General features: G+C 39.2%; 1 protein-coding gene across 2 annotated transcripts in view; it reads right to left on the bottom strand.

The window, feature by feature from the left end:
- The window catches only part of LOC106970509 (cytochrome b-c1 complex subunit 2, mitochondrial), a 169,730-nt gene extending 151,495 nt beyond the window's left edge, over positions 1 to 18,235 (bottom strand). For both annotated transcript variants that reach the window (XM_053213618.1, XM_015067137.3), the window contains exons 1-10: positions 18,078 to 18,235; positions 14,837 to 14,920; positions 14,590 to 14,739; positions 14,144 to 14,208; positions 12,581 to 12,637; positions 12,234 to 12,358; positions 10,310 to 10,407; positions 8,410 to 8,467; positions 5,786 to 5,881; positions 5,259 to 5,458 (exon numbers count right to left, since the gene is read on the bottom strand). In XM_053213618.1, coding sequence (XP_053069593.1) covers positions 5,259 to 5,458; positions 5,786 to 5,881; positions 8,410 to 8,467; positions 10,310 to 10,407; positions 12,234 to 12,358; positions 12,581 to 12,637; positions 14,144 to 14,208; positions 14,590 to 14,739; positions 14,837 to 14,920; positions 18,078 to 18,110 — 966 coding nt within the window. In that variant the 5' untranslated portion in view covers positions 18,111 to 18,235. The remainder of the gene's footprint in view (positions 1 to 5,258; positions 5,459 to 5,785; positions 5,882 to 8,409; positions 8,468 to 10,309; positions 10,408 to 12,233; positions 12,359 to 12,580; positions 12,638 to 14,143; positions 14,209 to 14,589; positions 14,740 to 14,836; positions 14,921 to 18,077) is intronic.
- Positions 18,236 to 19,759: the final 1,524 nt, after the last annotated feature.

Raw genomic sequence — 19,759 nt, 5'->3', positions numbered from 1 at the left:
AAGAAGAGAAATAATAAAGATCAGAGCAGAAATAGATAACACAGAATCTAAAAAAAACTGTAGAGCAGATCAATGAAACCAAGAGTTGGTTTTTTGAAAAAATAAACACAATTGATAAACCTCTAGCCAGGCTTCTCAAAAAGAAAAGGGAGATGACCCAAATAGATAAAATCATGAATGAAAAAGGAATTATTACAACCAATCCCTCAGAAATACAAGCAATTATCAGGGAATACTAGGAAAAATTATATGCCAACAAACTGGACAACCTGGAAGAAATGGACAAATTCCTAAGCACCCACACACTTCCAAAACCCAAACAGGAAGAAACAGAAAACTTGAACAGATCCACAACCAGCGAAGAAATTGAATCAGTTATCAAAAATCTCCCAACAAATAAGAGTCCTGGACCAGATGGCTTCCCTGTGGAATTCTACCAGACATTTAAAGCAGAGATAATACCTATCCTTCTCAAGCTGTTCCAAAAAATAGAAAGGGAAGGAAAACTTCCAGACTCATTCTATGAAGCCAGCAGTACTTTGATTCCCAAACCAGACAGAGACCCAGCAAAAAAAGAGAACTATAGACCAATATCCCTAATGAATATGGATGCAAAGATTCTCAATAAGCTACTAGCAAATCGAATTCAACAGCACATAAAAAGAATTATTCACCATGATCAACTGGGATTCATTCCTGGGATGCAGGGCTGGTTCAACATTGGCAAATCAATGTGATACATCACATTAATAAAAGAAAAGAACCATATGATCCTGTCAAACGATGCAGAAAAAGCATTTGACAAAATTCAGCATCCGTTCTTAATAAAACCCCTTGAGAAAGTTGGGATAGAAGGAACATACTTAAAGATCATAAAAACCATTTATGAAAAGCCCACAGCTAATATCTTCCTCAATGGGGAAAAACTGAGAGCTTTCCCCCTGAGATGAGGAACACGACAGGGATGTCCACTCTCACCATGGTGTTTAACATAGTGTTGGAAGTTCTAGCATCAGCAATCCGATGACAAAAGGAAATCAAAGGCATCAAAATTGGCAAAGATGAAGAAGTCAAGCTTTCTTTCACTTTTTGCAGATGACATGATATTATACATGGAAAACCCAACAGACTCCAACAAAAGTCTGCTAGAACTGACACATGAATTCAGCAAAGTCGCAGGGTACAAAATTAATGTAAAGAAATCAGTTGCATTCTTGTACACTAATAATGGAGCAACAGAAAGACAAATAAAGAAACTGATCCCATTCACAATTGCACCAAGCAGCATAAAATACCTAGGAATAAACCTAACCAAAGATGTAAAAGATCTGTATGCTGAAAAATATAGAAAGCTTATGAAGGAAACTGAAGAAGATACAAAGAAATGGAAAAACATTCCGTGCTCATGGATTGGAAGAATAAATATTGTTAAAATGTCAATACTACCCAAAGCAATCTACACATTCAATGCAATCCCAATAAAAAATGCACCAGCATTCTTCTCGAAGCTAGAACAAGCAATCCTAAAATTTGTATGGAACCACAAAAGACCCCGAATAGCCAAAGTAATATTGAAGAAGACCAAAGCTGGAGGCATCACAATCCCAGACTTTAGCCTCCACCATAAAGCTGTAATCATCAAATCAGCACGGTATTGGCACAAAAACAGACACACAGACCAATGGAATAGAGACTCCAGAATTGGACCCACAAAAGTATGGCCAACTCATCTTTGACAAAGCAGGAAAGAATATCCAACGGAAAAAAGACAGTCTCTTTAACAAATGGTGCTGGGAGAATTGGACAGCCACATGCAGAAGAATGAAACCAGACCACTTTCTTACACCATTCACAAAAATAAACTCAAAATGGATGAAGGACCTGAATATGAGACAGGAAACCATCAAAACCCTAGAGGAGAAAGCAGGAAAAAACCTTTCTGATCTCAGCTGCAGCAATTTCTTACTTGACACATCCCCAAAGGCAAGGGATTAAAAGGAAAAATGAACTACTGGGACCTCATGAAGATAAAAAGCTTCTACACAGCAAAGGAAACAATCAACAAAACTAAAAGGCAACCAACACAATGGGAAAAGATATTTGCAAATGACATACTGGACAAAGGGCTAGTAAAATCTGTAAAGAACTCACCAAACTCTACACCTGAAAAACAAATAATCCAGTGAAGAAATGGGCAGAAAACATGAATAGACACTTCTCTAAAGAAGACCTCCAGATGGCCAACAGGCACATGAAAAGATGCTCAATGTCGCTCCTCATCAGGGAAATACAAATCAAAACAACACTGAGATATCACCTCATGCAGTCAGAGTGGCTAAAATGAACAAATCAGGGGACTATAGTAAATCAGGGGACTATAGTTGCTGGTGAGGATGTGGAGAAACAGGAACCCTCTTGCACTTGGTGGGAATGCAAACTAGTACAGCCGCTCTGGAAAATAGTGTGGAGGTTCCTAAAAATAGATCTACCCTATGACCCAGCAATAGCACTGCTAGGAATTTACCCAAGGGATGCAGGAGTGCTGATGCATAGGGGCACTTGTACCCCAATGTTTATAGCAGCACTTTCAACAATAGCCAAATTATGGAAAGAGCCTAAATGTCCATCAACTGATGAATGGATAAAGAAGTTGTGGCTTATAAATACAATGGAATACTACCTGGCAATTGAGAAAGAATGAAATATGGCCTTTTGTAGCAATGTGGATGGAATTGGACAGTGTTATGCTAAGTGAAATAAGTCATACAGAGAAAGACAGATACCATATGGTTTCACTCTTATGTGGATCCTGAGAAACTTAACAGAAGACCATGGGGGAGGGGAAGGGGAAAAAAAAAGTTAGGGAGGGAGCCAAACCATAAGAGACTCTTAAAAACTGAGAATAAACTGAGGGTTGATAGGGGGTAGGAGGGAGGGGAAAGTGGGTGATGGGCATTGAGGAGGGCATCTGTTGGGATGAGCACTGGCTGTTATATGGAAGCCAATTTGACAATAAATTTCATATTAAAAAAAAAAAAAAAGACTTTCAGGTTTCTACAACAGATTCACTCACCCAGATCCCTGTAGATGCAATCTGGAAAGCCACATTTTAAAAATAATTCCAGATGACTCTTATGTATGTTAAAATTTGAGAACCACTGACTTGGCCAATATAAAGCATAAGAAGAGATGATTTTTTTTTTTAATTTAAAGTTTATTTTTGAGAGAGAGAGAGCACGGGTGCAAGTGGGGGAAAGGCAGACAGAGAGGTGGGCAGAAAAAATCCCAAGCAGGCTTCACACAAATGGCACAGGCTCAAACACTGGGTTCAAACCCACAAACTGTGAGATCATGACCTGAGCCAAAATCAAGAGTCGGACACCAAAGTACTAAGTCACCCAGGCACCACAAGAAGAAATGCTCTTTAATTACCTGAAGTTTAATTACAATTTTGAGACTATCTTATTCATACCCCAAATTTCTGGCCAAATGCTGAAGTAGGAATTTCTGTTAAATTATGTCACTGGATTAGAATTAAATTCTAGCCACCCAAAAGCATCATTAACATTCAATGGTGAAGAGTAAGTATGAAGAAAAAATCCCAGAATAGACCATGAATGAGGAGAGATGACATGTAGAAGAAATTTAAAAAGTAGCAGCTATAATTTAATTTAGAACTAATTTAAGATAATGGTTTTCAAACTGTGCTCCAGGGAACACCAAAGGCTTTGTACAGAAGATTCCAAGGCTTTCAATGTCAAGTGGGCATTCAAAAATTTTTTTAAAAGTGGAAATTTTTGTGTTGGGCATTGCAGTTGGGGAACTATATGGGATTAAAAAAAAAAAAGGTTTAAAAACTATTACTTAAGAGAGAAAAACGCTCTGAAGGCCTGATATACAGAGAAATCATTTTAGATTTCTTTCTGAGTCAACAGGACTGCATATCATAAACTTTGTTCAAATCAAAAGCGTGGTTTATGGCCCACCACACACGCACTTTATATCTGCTTTGTGAATGAGTAGCCTAAAGGAAAACCATGTTGTCCAGGAGATAACAATCAGTGCTCAGATTCCTGCGTTTCTTTACAGTAAAATTGTGATTCCTGCCTGAATGAGAATCTATAACCTTTAGAGCTTTCACAGGACGTAAAAAGTATATAACCTTGTAAAAACTGTTCATTCTCTGGAGCACTTTCTTCCCTGTGAAGAGCATGTTTCCTGGGCAGCTGTCCTAACTTGGAGCTCCAATAAAACTCTTTCTTACTTTTGGACTCTAAAAGGTTGGTTCATTTCGTGTTCACACCACTGATTTTAATTCCACTCTTAAGTGTCATATGGCCAAAGATTATCTACTTGTGCCATATACTGTTGTAAAATCACGACCAATATTTAGTCCTAAAATTCAATACATTTACTGCTTTTGTTGAAGGTCATGTGGGGTATTGCACTGGGCAAACAAGGGGTGCTCATTACATAACAGTTTGTTGGCTGACATTTTACATTCTCTTGATTTGAAGTATCATTATTTTGAAAGCTTTAGCACTTTCCTCACTGTTATAAAAGGTGTGTTTGAGAGGAACATGGCTTTTCGTTAAAATTAAATGTCATAATTTTTCTATTTTAACTTAATCTCAATCTGGAGCGGTAGGTCCATAAACTGTTTCTTAGTGTATATGTTGTACCTTTGGTTGGAAAGTGCAGTGAAATTCACAAAGTAGCCATAAGAACACAAGGGGACAGAAGAAAATCTAGAAAAAAGACTAATTAGAATCTAGGAAAATGTTTAATATCTAGAACTTCAAAGAACTGGGGCACCGGGGTGGCTCAGTCGGTTAAGCATCAGACTTCATTCAGCTCGGGTCATGAACTCATGGTCTGTGAGTTTGAGTCCCCCATCGGGCTCTGTGCTGACGGCTCAGAGCCTGCAGCCTGCTTCGGATTCTGTGTCTCCCTCTGTCTCTGCCCCTCCCCTGTGCGCTCGCGCTCTCTCTCTCTCTCTCTCAAAAAATAAACATTAAAAAAAAATAAAGGGAACTGAAGTGTGAATCTCTCACTTTTTAAGCATTTACTTCTTTCTACACTAGAATATAACTGAAAAGACAGTAAGTTTTTAGTTAGATCCTCTAAGGAACTAAACTCAAGCCTGGCTATCTCTTCAACTTTACAAAGATTTTATTTGAAGAGCAGATTAACAGGACTACATCATACACACTGACCCTTTAAAAACAAAAGGAGAGATACTGACTATTCAGACTCACATCAAATGGCTGGTGAACTCCCTTGGCAACGGCCTGGTACAGAGAGCTGGTAGCATTGCTGCCCCTCTTGACGTGTGGTCCAGCACCAAGGACATACTGGAGAACACTAAATGCATTTGCTTCTGCACTTCCTATTGTAGCACTTTCTGCTACAAGGGCAGCATGGACGAGGCTGTCTCCGTTCTGCTCTCGGATTTCACCTGGTGCCATGTAAGGAGAGAGTGACGAAGAAAGGGGCTTGTTTCCCACAGGTTTTATTCTGTATTCTCTACAACACAGTATTAACTCACTGAAATTAAACTTTCCTGTGGCCTGGTGCTCTTAGCATGTCGTTCTGCTCTCCCCACAGCGTGCACGCACACATACACAACACGTTTAATACACAACTCCCAACCAATCTATTCCCTTCCTTCCACATGGAGTCTGTTTGGTGGTAAGTAATTAGGCCTATCCCACACCAATATGCTATTCTGATGTGGAACATCCTTCTGATAAATTAGTCCTAACAGAACAAAATGCTTACTTACCTCCACGATATCTGGCCTTTGTACTAGGTAAACCAAGCCCACCCCTCATGTTGAGAAACTGTTCAGCAACTTGCTTTAGAACAGGATGACTCACACCTATTTCAACAGAAACAAAACCAAGATAGAACCATCATTTCTAAAACACAACTGTAAAATACCTCTTTTAAATACATGATTGTACAATTCAAGTTTTTATAGAAAAAAACAGTAAAGAAAACAAGAGTACGCTCCCAAAATGCTACCCTCCCTGAGATGCCACTTATACTTTACTATATACTCATCTAGAACTTTTTACTACACATATATGAATATTATCATTTTCCTTTTTTTTTTAAATGGTGTTACTCTATATTATTTCTAACTTGTCTTTTGTAATTTAGATCTAAGTGAGTGGTTTACAGCAAACATTTAATGGTTATAGAGAATTCCATTTTATGGATGTACCACCATTTATTTAATCAATCCCTTTTTGATGGACTGTTTCCAATAGTTGGCTATTAAAACAATATTGCAGGGGCGCCTGTGTGGCTCAGTCGGTTGGGCGTCCAACTTCAGCTCAGGTCATGATCTCCTGGCTTGTGAGTTCGAGCCCCGTGTTGGACTCTGTGCTGACAGCTCAGAGCCTGGAGCCTGCTTCTGATTCTGTCTCCCTCTCTCTCTGCTCCTCCCCTGTTCACTTTCTCCCTCTCTCAAAAATGAATAAACATTAAAAAAAAACTTTTTAAAAACAATATTGCATTGTGCATCAAAGAACACTTTCAAGAGAGTGAAAAGAACCCACAGGATGGGGAAGAATGTTTGCAAATCACATATCTGATAAGGATTTAGTATCCAGAATATACAAAGACTCTTACAAGTCAACGATAAAAAAACCAAACAGCCCAACGAAAAAATGGGCAGAGGACCTGAATATGTATTTCCCCAAAGAAGATATACAAATGGCCCCAAAGCACAAAAACAGATGTTCAATGTGCTTGGTCATTAGGGAGATGCAAACCAAAACCACAATGAGACACCACTTCACACGCACAAGGATGGTCATAATCAAAAACACAGATAATAAGTGTTGGTGAGAAAGTGTAGTTATTGGAACCCTTGTGCACTTGTTGGTGGAAACACTAAAATGGTTCAACTGCCACAGAAAACAGTCTGGCAGTTCTTCAGACGGTTAAACACTTACCATATGTCTTGGCAATTTTACTTCTAATAATATACCCCAAAGAATTAAAAACAGGCATATAACAAAAACTTATACATGAATATTTATATTTACAATAGCCAAAAGGTGAAAACAACTCAAATGTCCAAGTGATGAATGGATGAACAAAAAGTGATAACAGAATATTTTTTAGCGAGAAGAGGGAATGGAACATTGGTACATTACAATAGGGATGGACTTTGGGAACACTATGTTAACTGAAAAAAAGCCAGCTACAAAAGGCTACATATTATGAGATTTTATTTATATGAAATGTCCAGACAAGTCAATTCTACAGAGACAGGAAGTAGATTAGTAGTTGTCAAAGGCGAGGAAGTAGAACAGGGGAGTGACTGCTAATAAATATAGCCTCTCTTGGGGATAATGACAATGTTCTGAAATTATGCAGTGTTAACAGTCATAGTACTCTCTGAATATAATAAACCCCATGGAATCATACGCTTTAAAAAGGTGGATTTTATGGTATGTGAATGATACCTCTATTAAAGTGTTATTTATAAAACAAATGAACAAAAAACCCAATATTGCAAATAATATCCTTGTGCAACTGTTTTGTAAACTTGACCAACTGTTTTTGTATGATAAATGCTTAAAAATAAAATTGTTGGGTCTAAAGCTGTCAACATTTAGAATTTTAATATATTTAAAGAGACCTCCAAAAATGGACCAGTTTATGCTTCCACCAACAATTTTTAAGAGTGCCTATTTCTCCACACCTTGGTTAATACTGGGTGGTGTCAATCTTTTAATTTTTGCCAATGTCACGGGTTAGAAGCTTTTAACTACTAGTGAGGCTATTTTTTTAAAAATAATTGGCCATATACACATATATACAAACATTTTCCCCATGACTTGTTCGTGCCCTTTGCCTATTTTCAATTATATTATACATCTTTAAAAACAAAAACAAAAATACTTTTAAAGCTCTTTGCTCAGAGACATTTGTCCTTTGTCAAAGATTTTTCAAATACTGTAATTTTTTTTACATAAATGTTGAATTCTGCTTTCTAAAACAAAACAACCTGAGAATTAAAATCCCATCACATAGTGCCTGAGGACTGTAAAGATAAACAGAGGACTGAGTTATCAAATTTCATTCAATCATGTGCTCACATAATTAGTTACTGTTCTTTTAAAAAAATTTTTTTGTTTTAATATTTATTTATTTTTGAGAAAGAGAGACAGAGTGCGAGTGGGGGAGAAATAGAAAGAGAGACACAGAATCTGAAGCAGGCTCCAGGGTCCGAGCTATGAGCACAAAGCCCAATGCGGGGCTGGAACTCATGAACCGCGAGATCATGACCTGAGCTGAAGTCAGACGCTCAACCGACTGAGCCACCCAGGCGCCCCAATTAGTTACTGTTCTTAAGGAAACAAACTGACCTGCAAGCAATTCCCAACTTACCAAGTCCGATCAAAGCCATTCTCGCACTTGTAAAATGGTTCTGCACATAGTTATGTAACTGAGGAAGTTAAAAACATTTATGAGGTTATATAGGTAGAAATACAAAACACTAACAATTAAAACTGCAGCGCAAGAGAAAATAAAAACTCAGGCTTAAAGGCTGCTGTAGTGAACTAGACTACCTAGTGCTGAATTACACAGATTTAATTTTTTTTAAATACGGATTTAATTTTTAAAACCATTGCTGAAATTCAGAACTAGAACTTAATGTGATGATGGTTACAGAACTATGAACATAATGAAAACCACTGAACTGTGCACTTTAAGTAGGTGAACTATACAGTACATGAATTATATCTCAATAAATCTGTACTGAAAAAAAGGAATTAAAAAAGGCCTGAAAAAATCAGAGCACACACTGGCTTGAACTTGAAAAAAAATGAGACTAAGTTTATGATTTTTATTATAAGATGATTTTAGCAGATGTGCATCAGATTTCTTTTGTCTCTTTATAGACAGTAATAAGGTACCACTAACATTCTACCGTAGGGCTAACAGTTATATCACCATATCCCTCCTATATCCTTCACACTCATCTTTGAAGGGTTCTCTTGTCAGGAGATTACAGTCTATATCAGGGTTTCCAACCTGGATAACAAAATTAGCTGGAGCTTAAAAAACAAAAACAAACACTGTCACTGTCTCTGACCCTCACCCCATTCCTAGGCCCACTCCGAATTTTTCCGTATCAATATTTTTGGATGACTGAATAAGTCCATTCTACAGATAACTAAGTGAGTTATTCAGTCCCAGAAAGTTGGGTATTTAACTTGTGTCTCATTTTTCACAATTATAAGCAATCTTACAGTTGACATTCTTGTAGATGTTTTGCTCTATATATTCTTTTAGTTATCTTAATAATATATTTTCACATGGGTGAAATTGATTTCTGAAAAATTTCAAAACTCACTGACGGCCAGTCTTATGAAAAATGCTTAGCATTTAAGTTGGATCATATCAGTTATAATTTTTTTTTAAAGTGCCATATGAATGGGAGGCATTAAACTGTTGATTGATAAGTGGATGGTTTTCTAACCAGGAAATAAAAGAGTAAAGGGATAGAATATACAATTCAGTTTGCTCTACTGGCTAACCAGAAATGAAAGAATAAAACCTTAATTTCCAAGTTATATATACTTTGCGAGTATTAATAGTTCCCAATTCTTCTCTTTCTTTTGCAAATTTTTCTCTTAATATCTTTTGATAAAAAAAATTTGGGGGGGATGGAATAGGAAATTAAGATTATATATGCGTATCTACACTTGCAGGTTTGATAAGGTTTCAGTTTCACATTTTAGAAGTGAAGTTTTAGGTTATACATACGGCTGTGACATGTGGCAAGTCTGTACTGCCAGCAAAGTGAGGCCAGTGTGCTGGAGGAGGCGAATGAGCTGGTAAGCAGGCTAACGAGGGATGGGAAGTGATACGGGTTCATTCCTATCTGCCTATTCAGAGGAGTTAAAGAAGACTTTTGGTCACAAGATTACTAAATTTAACATTTAGATACTGCTTTAAAAAGACACATATAAACAGGGAAAGGTCTAGAGGAAAATATATCTAGGCAGTAACATTCAGTGACTTTAGGTATGTGAAATGTTTTCTTTTTTACTTGTTCTGGATTTTTTTGAAATTCATATATTCCTTTTGTGATTCAAAACTTTAAGTTAAAAGCTGTAAAAATTGTTCAGATAGAATTTTAGTTAAAAAGCCAAGCTGATGGAAAAAAAAAAAAAAGCCAGGAGGTGAATTTTTTAAATTTGAAGATGAAAAGAAAAATTAACAAACCTGAAATGGCAGTGAAAAGCAGTACACTGTAAAAGGTAATGTGTTTTATCAGTACCTCATCTGGTGTCACTTTTCCAATCCTGTAATCAGGGCAATACAGGGAATTAGCCAAGGCATTTCGGTAAGCTGCAGCATGCAAATTTTCAATGACACCTGTAAAATAAGTAAAGAAGCACTTGTGGAAATACAATTCAAATAAAGTCAACATTTTCAGAACGTGGAAAGCAATAAGACTACAATTTTGGTCACCTTATGGCATTCAAGTGTTAAGATTAAGGCTTGAATTTTAAAATTCTGCCAGTTGAATGTGCTGAGAAAAGCAAGAAATTATGTGAAAGCAGCTTCTACATCACGGGGTCCACCTGATCGCTTCTCTCATCTACCTGGTATCGTCTGGAAACTATAATGGTCTGGGTTTCAGCAAGTCTGAGTTGAGTTATAGCTCTGCTACCAACATGCCATGTGATCTTGGATAAGTCATTTACCTGAATTTTACTCCCAGGCTCTCTAAGTAATGAGGAGTTGTCAGGTTAAAAAGAGCTATGAAAGTGCCAGTGTTAAGTCATCTTACTAGCTCTCGAAGGTCAAACTGCACTCCTCACTGGTGACTGGCACTGTTCTTGCTTTCCTGCTTCAGTCAGTGTCTTTGAGGTATGGCCCTTTCATTTGCTCATTATTTGGGCAATTTCTCTATGCCAGGCACTGTGTTAGGTGCTGGAAATAGAGACATGAGTAAGACACAATGCCTGCCGTCAAAATGTTGAGAGGAAAAACTGTGAAAGCATGATGAAGCTGATGTCAGCAGGATGTGAAAAAAGCAGCAGGGGCACAAGGGAAGGGCAGTGGGAATCAGGAAGGAGCACCAGAAGTAAAATCCAGGATGAGTCTTACATAAGGAGTAGGTGTTTCCCAGGAGAATGATTAGGGAGTGGCATTTCAGGCAGAGAAAACAGACAAAAGCATCCAGTAGGATAACAGATTCAAAGGGGAAATGCAGTTGGGAGGGGAAGAAGATAGAACAAAAAGCGATGGAGGTAGGCAGGGGTCAGATGGTGAAAGTTATCACACATGCTAAGTTGAAGAGTTTGAACTTTATGCAACAGAGACTGAGAAGCCTTTAAACGGTTTTCATGAAGGATCGCTTGATGGCAATGTGGGAGATGGACGAAGATGTAGACCTGGGGGCAGACACCAGCCAGGAGACAGCAATAACTGTTCAGATAGAAAGGATGAAGGCTGGAACCTCACTGCTAACAGCAGGGAAGAAATAGAAAATTGTAGAAAAGATGACTTACAGGCCATCTATTTCTTTGGTGGAGGTCCAGAGTAATGAAGACCATACTCCTTTGTAAAACAGTATCACTAACATAATATTAGCTAACATAAACCAAGCTCTCATACGTTCCAGACACTGACAGGCCTGCGTTCTGAGTGAAGCGCATCCCAAGCTGAGCCCCTGCAGCTGGTCACCTGCTTAGACCCGAGTGGTCCACCTGCATGCTTCTGCTCCTGCCGAACCTGTGTGACTTCCAAGAGTTGGTGCTGCTTGTTTACGTATTTGTTTTGCTAGTCACACTTGTCGACAGTTATCATATAAACACAAAATACGAACACCAAAAAAGTTAAAAAAAAAAAAAAAAGTTGCTTCCTTTGGAAACATCTAGTAAAGGTGAGTTGCCTAAGCAATAATAGCAGCACCAATTACGAACTGTTGCTCGGTTTGGTGTAAGCAAACTACTGAAAAAACACTGGATTCTAAATACTAAAACAGGGATTCTATAATTAATTTACCTACCATCAAAGATGAAAAATAATCAACAACATAAATGTTTAGAAACAAAAGAACACAGTTAAGAAACTAGACAAATTTTGGAAAAGTTATTTATAAACTCAAGCAGAAGAAAATTTCAACAGCAATTTTTTTCCTCAAAAACCCAGTATCTTAGAAGCAACTGAATGTGATCTGAAAATATACTTACGAGCCTGTGGATTCTGAAAAGCCACAGCTTTGTCAATCCTTAGCTGAGACTGAAGGTCAGCTACTTCCCAACGACGAAATTCTGGGGCTGTGGTGACATTGAGCAGGAACTCCATTAGAATATCACTATAGAAGACATCAAGAGTTTCACGTCAAAAATTTAAAACCAAAGTCCATTCTACATAAATGTAATGCTCTCTATATTAAGTTTTAGGCCTTGTGGTAAGCATAGTGTTCTATAGTTTGTGACCAAAATCAGAGGTCATAACGCCACATTAAAAAGGACAAGAAGTGAGCAGCTTAGGATTTCTTTAAAAGCAGATGTCCTCAGCACATGCAGATACTTACACATCATCTCGCAGACATTCCACAGTGTAGGCCATGTTTTCCCTGGTTGAAGTCACACTGAATCAGAAATAAATTACAATGAATTATCTAAATCAGAAAAATAAGGCTTCCTTATATCTTTGTTAAATCAACAAATTCCTCTGGAAAACTTATTCTGAAATATAAAAGCACACATATTCGTCAACTAAAGCTTGAAATATTTTAAAAAGTCTTTAAAGGAAGGAAATCTTGACATGTTACACATGGATGCACCTTGAAGACATTAGACTACGTGAAATCAGAAATCAGAAAGAATATCATGATTCTGCTTTCAGGAGAAACCTAGAGAACTCTAAACCATACAACATAGAATGGCCACTGTAAGGGGTGGCCAAAGACAGAAGGAGAGTTAGTGTTTAATAGCTAGAGCGTTTCAATTGGGGAACAAAAAAACATCCTGGAGATGTATAGTAGTGATGGTTTCCTAAAGCCACTTCATGCCAAAGACCTGTACACTTAAAGCAGTAAATTTTATGTATATTTTACCCTAACTAAAAAAAAAAAATGGCAATTAAAGTTGAAGATCTCTTTGTACCCTTCTCTGGCTAACTCTTTCACTCCCTCTTTCCCACTCTAGAGACAAACACAATGGTAAGCACTATGTATTGTTTCTAAAATGATACCTTAAAAATATCTGTTGTTTCTCCACAAAACATTTAACTAGAATAATCTAGTTCATTCCTTAACTGCTGTATACTAGTCCCATCATATCACTAGACTATACTTTATCCATTTCCCTGAAGATGGCATTTAGATTGTTTCCAGTCTTTGTGCATGGGGATTAAAAACTTAGGCTGTAAGATATGCTCATTTTCAGTATTACTAGATATTTGTTGATTCTTTCCTAAGTACTTGTATCAGTTTATTCCACTAACTGTAGACAAGATTCTCTCTCTTAACACTGCCAACACCTTTTATAAATCTGACAGGTAATGGCATGACACTGTCGATTATAAGTAAAGATCAGTGTTTCTGGCTTCCTACTCTGGGAATAGACTGTTCCTATCCTTTGTCCGTCCATTTCCTATTTTGCTTGTCCTCTCCTAATTTGTAGTTCTTTATTTTTCCAAATAATCATTTCCGTGTTTATGTTGCAAATATTTACTGCCAGTTACTTGAATTTTTACTTTAAGTCATAAAGATGTTTTACATTTTGATGTTGTCAAATTGATTAGCCTTCTTCTTGTGTCTTCACAAATCCTTAATCACCTTGATAAGATAGAAAAGTTCTCTTACAGTTGAGTATTTTTTGGTGTTCTCATCGTTTCTTATTACTTATTTAAAAAAAATTTTTTTTTAACGTTTATTTATTTTTGAGACAGAGAGAGACAGAGCATGAACAGGGGAGGGGCAGAGAGAGAGGGAGACACAGAATCTGAAACAGGCTCCAGGCTCTGAGCTGTCAGCACAAAGTCCGACACGGGGCTCGAACTCATGGACCGTGAGATCATGACCTGAGCCGAAGTCGGACGCTTAACTGACCAAGCCACCAGGCGCCCCTCTTATTACTTATTTTTAACATACCTTAATTTACCACCAACTGCTTCAATTCCACGGGTTATCTTGAAAGATGAAGCTCCTTTTGTAGTCTGGAAAAAGAAACAACAACCGTATTTAGTAATTTTTTACTGCCAAACACTACACTGTATCACAATCTAATGTCTGATTGTCATTAGACTCAAAAGAACTTTACCTAAATAGCAGATCCTTTTAAAGTTTGCCAAAAGTACACTATACTGTTTCTTTTCTTTTTTGTTTGTTTTACTTATGTATTTTTTTAAGTAGGCGTCACACCTAGCACAGAGCCCAACGTGGGGCTTGAACTCACAACTGAGATGAAGACCTGAGCTGAGATCAAGGGTTGGATGCTTAATCAACTGAGCCACCCAGGTGCTACCACTATACTTCTTTTCTGTAAGACCATGATACTATAGCATTTCTGAACAAAGTGAGGCAGTAAAGACGCTTACCAAACTGGATGCAAGACGAAGCAAATGAGAGGTTCCTAAGTTGTTGGAGTCCTCATATCTACTGCCTGCTTTAATGAACAAACCAATTCTTGATGCAGGAGCATAGTTTTCCAGAGAAGCAATCACTAAGCCATTTGGTAACTTGGTAAACTGTATTTAAAATAAAGTAAGATGTGATCAATGTTTTCATATTACCAAAGACAGTAAGGCATGTATGGGTTTCAGTGAGCAACTCAGTGGGACTAACCTCAAGGTCCTGAGGAAGTGGAGGCACTCCTGCAGGGGCAGCTGTGGTCTTCACTTTGGGAGCAACTTTCAGGGAATAAAACCTCTAAACACAAAAAAGACAGGTTACCCAGATTTCTTTCAAGAACAATGTCTTATATTCTGGTGTGCCCAAGGAACAGGTGTCCAGTGATAAAATAACTTCATGAGAGGATTTGGCTGATTAACTTAGTATTACTAAGTTACTTAAATCTCTATTTGTGTAGAGCCTGAAGGAATACCTAATCCTATGTGCTCATTTTTTTTAAATAATTTTTTCACATTTATTTATTTTTGAGAGTGACAGAGCATAAGCAGGGGAGGGGCAGAGATAGAGGGAGACACAGAATCCAAAGCAGGTTCCAGGCTCTGCACTGTCAGCACAGAGCCTGATGTGGGGCTCGAACCCACTAGCTGTGAGTTCATGACCGGAGCCAAAGTTGGATACTTAACTGAATGAGCTACCCAGGCACCCCAATGCTCATTTTTTTAAATGTAAAGAACTACTGTATTTTCTTTTCCCTTTTAGCCATCTTTTTTCTTATAACCATCCTATTAAAGCTTCAGGTGGTTCTTCCTGGCTCTAATGCTTTGGAATTTTTCTGAAAAGATGTGGGACTGCCACATCCATACCCTTTTATTGATGTCAGCATTACTGTTTTCCTTATATGCTCAGAGAATCTCATTTTAGCCTACTTCCCAAGGGAAGTGACTTCATCTCCATGATCATTTTAGTAACCTTTAAAAAAGAGAGTATACCAAGGAAAATTCCTCCAAGCCCGATATTTTCCACAGTATCTTCACTGTCTTGCGTGCTACAGTAGGACCACACAACCGAGGGTTTTATTTCTTCGCCTAATATAAATTTTGATCATCCTGCAATTAACAATAGCTTCAGCTACAGCAGATTGTCAGTTTATTATATGCAGCCACTGGAAAGGTAAAAGGGTCCTCTTAAATGCTGGATAATGGATCCAAAATGCATAACTTTATTGTTTGTTTTGTCAAATGATATACACTGCTATAATATTCATCCTTAGGTTCCTGAGGTTATCAGCAGAGATGTTATCCCAAAACCAAATGCACATACTGCTGGAGTTTCCTGAGGACTCCCATCAGAGGCTGCAATGCCCCTCTTCTATGATGTCCTGAAGGGCTGTTACATATTCAACATCAGTGCTGTACTAAGTTGGTTCCTAGTTTTCACTTGTTATTAGTACTTTTTAACTATAAATTACAATGAGCTTTGTTTTACTATCAATTTCGTTTGCTGGGTGTGGTACGTTTAATTCTACTTGTGATTTTGGTTTTCGATTTTCATAGCTTTTCAAGTATGAATAATCTATAGTTCCACTGTTAAGGGAGATTTAGGTGCTTTTCCCTCAAGAAACAGCTTTGTTGATTATGTACCGTCCTTAATTGGTCCCATTCAAATCAGTTGCAAAGAATTATCCTCGTAATTGTCATGCAATTACTAGATTACGTTAATACCCAAATATGTATAAACTTATTCTTCTGTAAAGTAAGTGATATAATTGGGAACATTAATTGTTTTCAAGTTTACTACAATTTGTTTACATTAGTCCTCTCCAGTTCTGTTACCCTTGAGTACTTTCATCTACTGGAAAGTGGGGATGGATGGAATGGAGGAGATTTTGGGGTGTTTTGCTAGTTTAACTAGGCTGCTCTCAGAGTTGTTAATTACTGGTTTGTCTAGGTGCGCTAGGAAGGGTAATTTAGGTGATACTGTAGTCTAAATGGCAGCCCTTTATATATCCACAGTATATCTATTTAAACATTAGGCACAGGGAAACTCCATTCCCTGTTCTTCCTCACCACTCTCTAGCAGGTTACTAGGTTATCTAGTAACCAGATTCTACCGGCATCTTGGGCTAATTTTTTGTTGTGGGGGAATGTGTTTGCACACTGTAGGAATTTAGCAGCACTTCTGGCCTCTAGATGCCAGGTACATTCCCCCAAAGGGTATTATAACCAAAAATGTATGCAGATACTACCAAGTATTCCCTGGTAGCAAACCTTGCCCGCCTGAATTTTTTTTTTTTTTTAACGTTTATTTATTATTGAGAGACAGAGAGACACAGAGCATGAGCAGGGGAGGGGCCGAGAGATGGAGAGACACAGAATCTGAAGCAGGCTCCAGGCTCTGAGCCGTCAGCACAGAGCCCTACGCGGGGCTCCAACTCACGGACCGAGAGATCATGACCTGAGCAAAACTCGGTGCTTAACCGACTGAGCCACCCAGGGGCCCCGCCCACCTGAGATTTTTTTTTCAATTTTTTTTTAACGTTTATTTATTTTTGAGACAGAGAGAGACAGAGCATGAACGGGGGAGGGACAGAGAGAGAGGGAGACACAGAATTGGAAGCAGGCTCCAGGCTCTGAGCCGTCAGCCCAGAGCCCGACGCGGGGCTCGAACTCACGGACCGCGAGATCGTGACCTGAGCTGAAGTCGGAGGCTTAACCGACTGAGCCACCCAGGCGCCCCTGAGATTTTTAAAACTGTTCCTCACTTCCCCTGATGATAACCTCCACTCCACAGTGATAGCACGCTGACATTTGAGGAATCTTCCCCAAGTGACGGCTGTTTTGTCTGGGTTGAATGAGAAGTCTTAAGCGGCTCCCGAGGGCTGACCCTGAGCCCCTCCTAGAATTCTCTAACATCAAGAAAAACACGTTATACTGTTGGGGCACCGTAATAAGTTTCAGGCACAGCGATAAACACTGTACGGCAAATTTGCTTATTTTTTCCTTAACATTTTACTCATAAGCTCAACTTAACCGTTGGGGAAACTGATGCTCCGTGATACACTAAGAAGCAGGGGCCGGGGCTGACAGGGTAAGGGTGGAGGGCTAGGTACTCGCCGGCTTCCTTGCCCCCCAGGACTCGCTGTCTCCTCCCGCAAGCCAAGTACAGCAGTGACCTTCAGAGGTCTCTTCACCGAGTCACTTCACCTCCACTCTCAAGCTCTTTCCCTCTCCTTTTCAGGTTTTCCGGCGTTAGGTCTCTTCTGCTCGTAGCACGAGCTGGGCCTCCAATGCGCGACCCACTCAGCTTGCAGCCCACTTGGCCCGCAGAATTCGGCTGAAGGGCAGACGGAAGCCCAAGGCCCCGAAACTCCAAACCAAGCACCACCGGCCCGTATCACCTGACATGCTGACAAACTGCTCCCCAATCTTTCCCCAAGCCCACCGGCTGTGCTCACCGAAAAAGACCCGGCTCTGCTTAGCAGCTTCATGGCTCAAGATTGCTCTAATCCACGGTCACAGCCGGTTAAAGGAAAGCAAGATGGTGGCCGACGACGGAGTTTCCCAGCTTCCCCCGCGACACTCTTTTCCCACGCTTTCTACGTAAGAGGACTCTCTATGCGGACAGCACTCTACTGCTCCCCGGAGGAGGTTGGGCCAGTCCAATTACTCTAAGACGCAGGATAGGCAGACGCATAATTTTGTAAGTAAATAATCAGAAGATTACTTATGTTACCACTTTTTGGGTTCTAGTCCTGGCCCGGATATCCACTCTGTAATTCTGCTCTACGTCTACGACATCCCATCACAACCCCCCCTCCGCACTTTGGATTCTCCCGATCCGGATTGTCCAATTAGAGAGCCCCCTTTCCCGGGATCCCACCCGCGGTCTCTGGATTTACCCTTGCTCTTGCGCTGCCGCACTTTTCTGCTCTCTTTCGGCCGGCGCTTTCGGAGAGACTTTCGTTATCTATTTGCTTTTTTGCAGAGACGGGCTTCGAGTCCGGACGTGACTGTCTCTTGCTTGGTAAAGTCCTCATTAGATCATTAGCTTTCTGAGACTAGAGGTCTTGTCCAATGCACCTGCTGCTCTAACTCCCAGAACAGGCGGGGGATACAAATGGGCTGAGTCCTGAAACCGAGGCAGTCCTCACAATTAAGGTCTCTGCTTTCATGAAATTTATATTCTAGGCCGAGGCTACGTAGAAAACAAAAATTTAACTACACTTTTCGTATGCGAAAAATTAAAATGTTTTGAATAGCAGGGCTGTGTGTTGGGGGTACTTCTGAGCTGAAAGCTGCATACTAGGAGTCCTGTGACTATCCAGGGGAAGAAAGTTCACCCCTCTTCAATGAGTATTAACTCATGACTCATGAAGTCACCTTCCATGGCTGTGCTAAAGATTGGGACGTGGTCCCCTGTCCTTCAGGAACTTACAGTCTTGTACTGTGCTATCGTAGCACGGTTGGGGGAAAACAACATTAACACCATTTAGAGTTAGAAATGCAGAATCTACATACTGAATCAATCTGCATTTTACAAGAATTGCACATTGAAATTTCAGAAGGGCTGGTGGTGCTTTAGACATTTACAAGGCATAGACGAACTTATGTCTAACTCTGTAGCTAACTGGCTTCACGCCTACAACTGTCTAACAGGATTTCAGGTGACACCTGGTCATTAAGAATCTGATGCAGGAGTGGAGGGATGCCATGTGGAAGGAACTTTCATCACTCATAGCTTTGTCTTTCCCTGGTTACAGTTATTAGTAACCCGTTTATTTGTTCAGAGGTCCAGTTCCTTGTCTGGAGCCCAAGAATGATTTGAGAGAACCTAGGTTATATTTCTGCTCAACTCCAGTTTAACATTAAGAGGTCCGAAGAGAGCGAAAAGCATATATACTGGCATCCAGCTCTTTAAGGATATCAAAAGGGAATTTTCAAGTCATTTTTCGTACAATGTAGCTGTTCAAATTAGCATACAATCATTTTCTTTATAAATAAAAATTTTCAACTTTCAAAAACTTAGAATCTAAGTCAAGGGTAAATGGGCATCTATTGTACTATTCCCTCAGCTTTTCTTTACATTTGAAATTTTTCAAAAAGTGGAAAATTATTTTTGGAATATTTATGTCAAACA

Source organism: Acinonyx jubatus, chromosome E3 (assembly GCF_027475565.1).
Source record: "Acinonyx jubatus isolate Ajub_Pintada_27869175 chromosome E3, VMU_Ajub_asm_v1.0, whole genome shotgun sequence".
NCBI classification, from domain to species: Eukaryota; Metazoa; Chordata; class Mammalia; order Carnivora; family Felidae; genus Acinonyx; species Acinonyx jubatus.
This window is presented reverse-complemented; position numbering and strand designations above follow the sequence as displayed.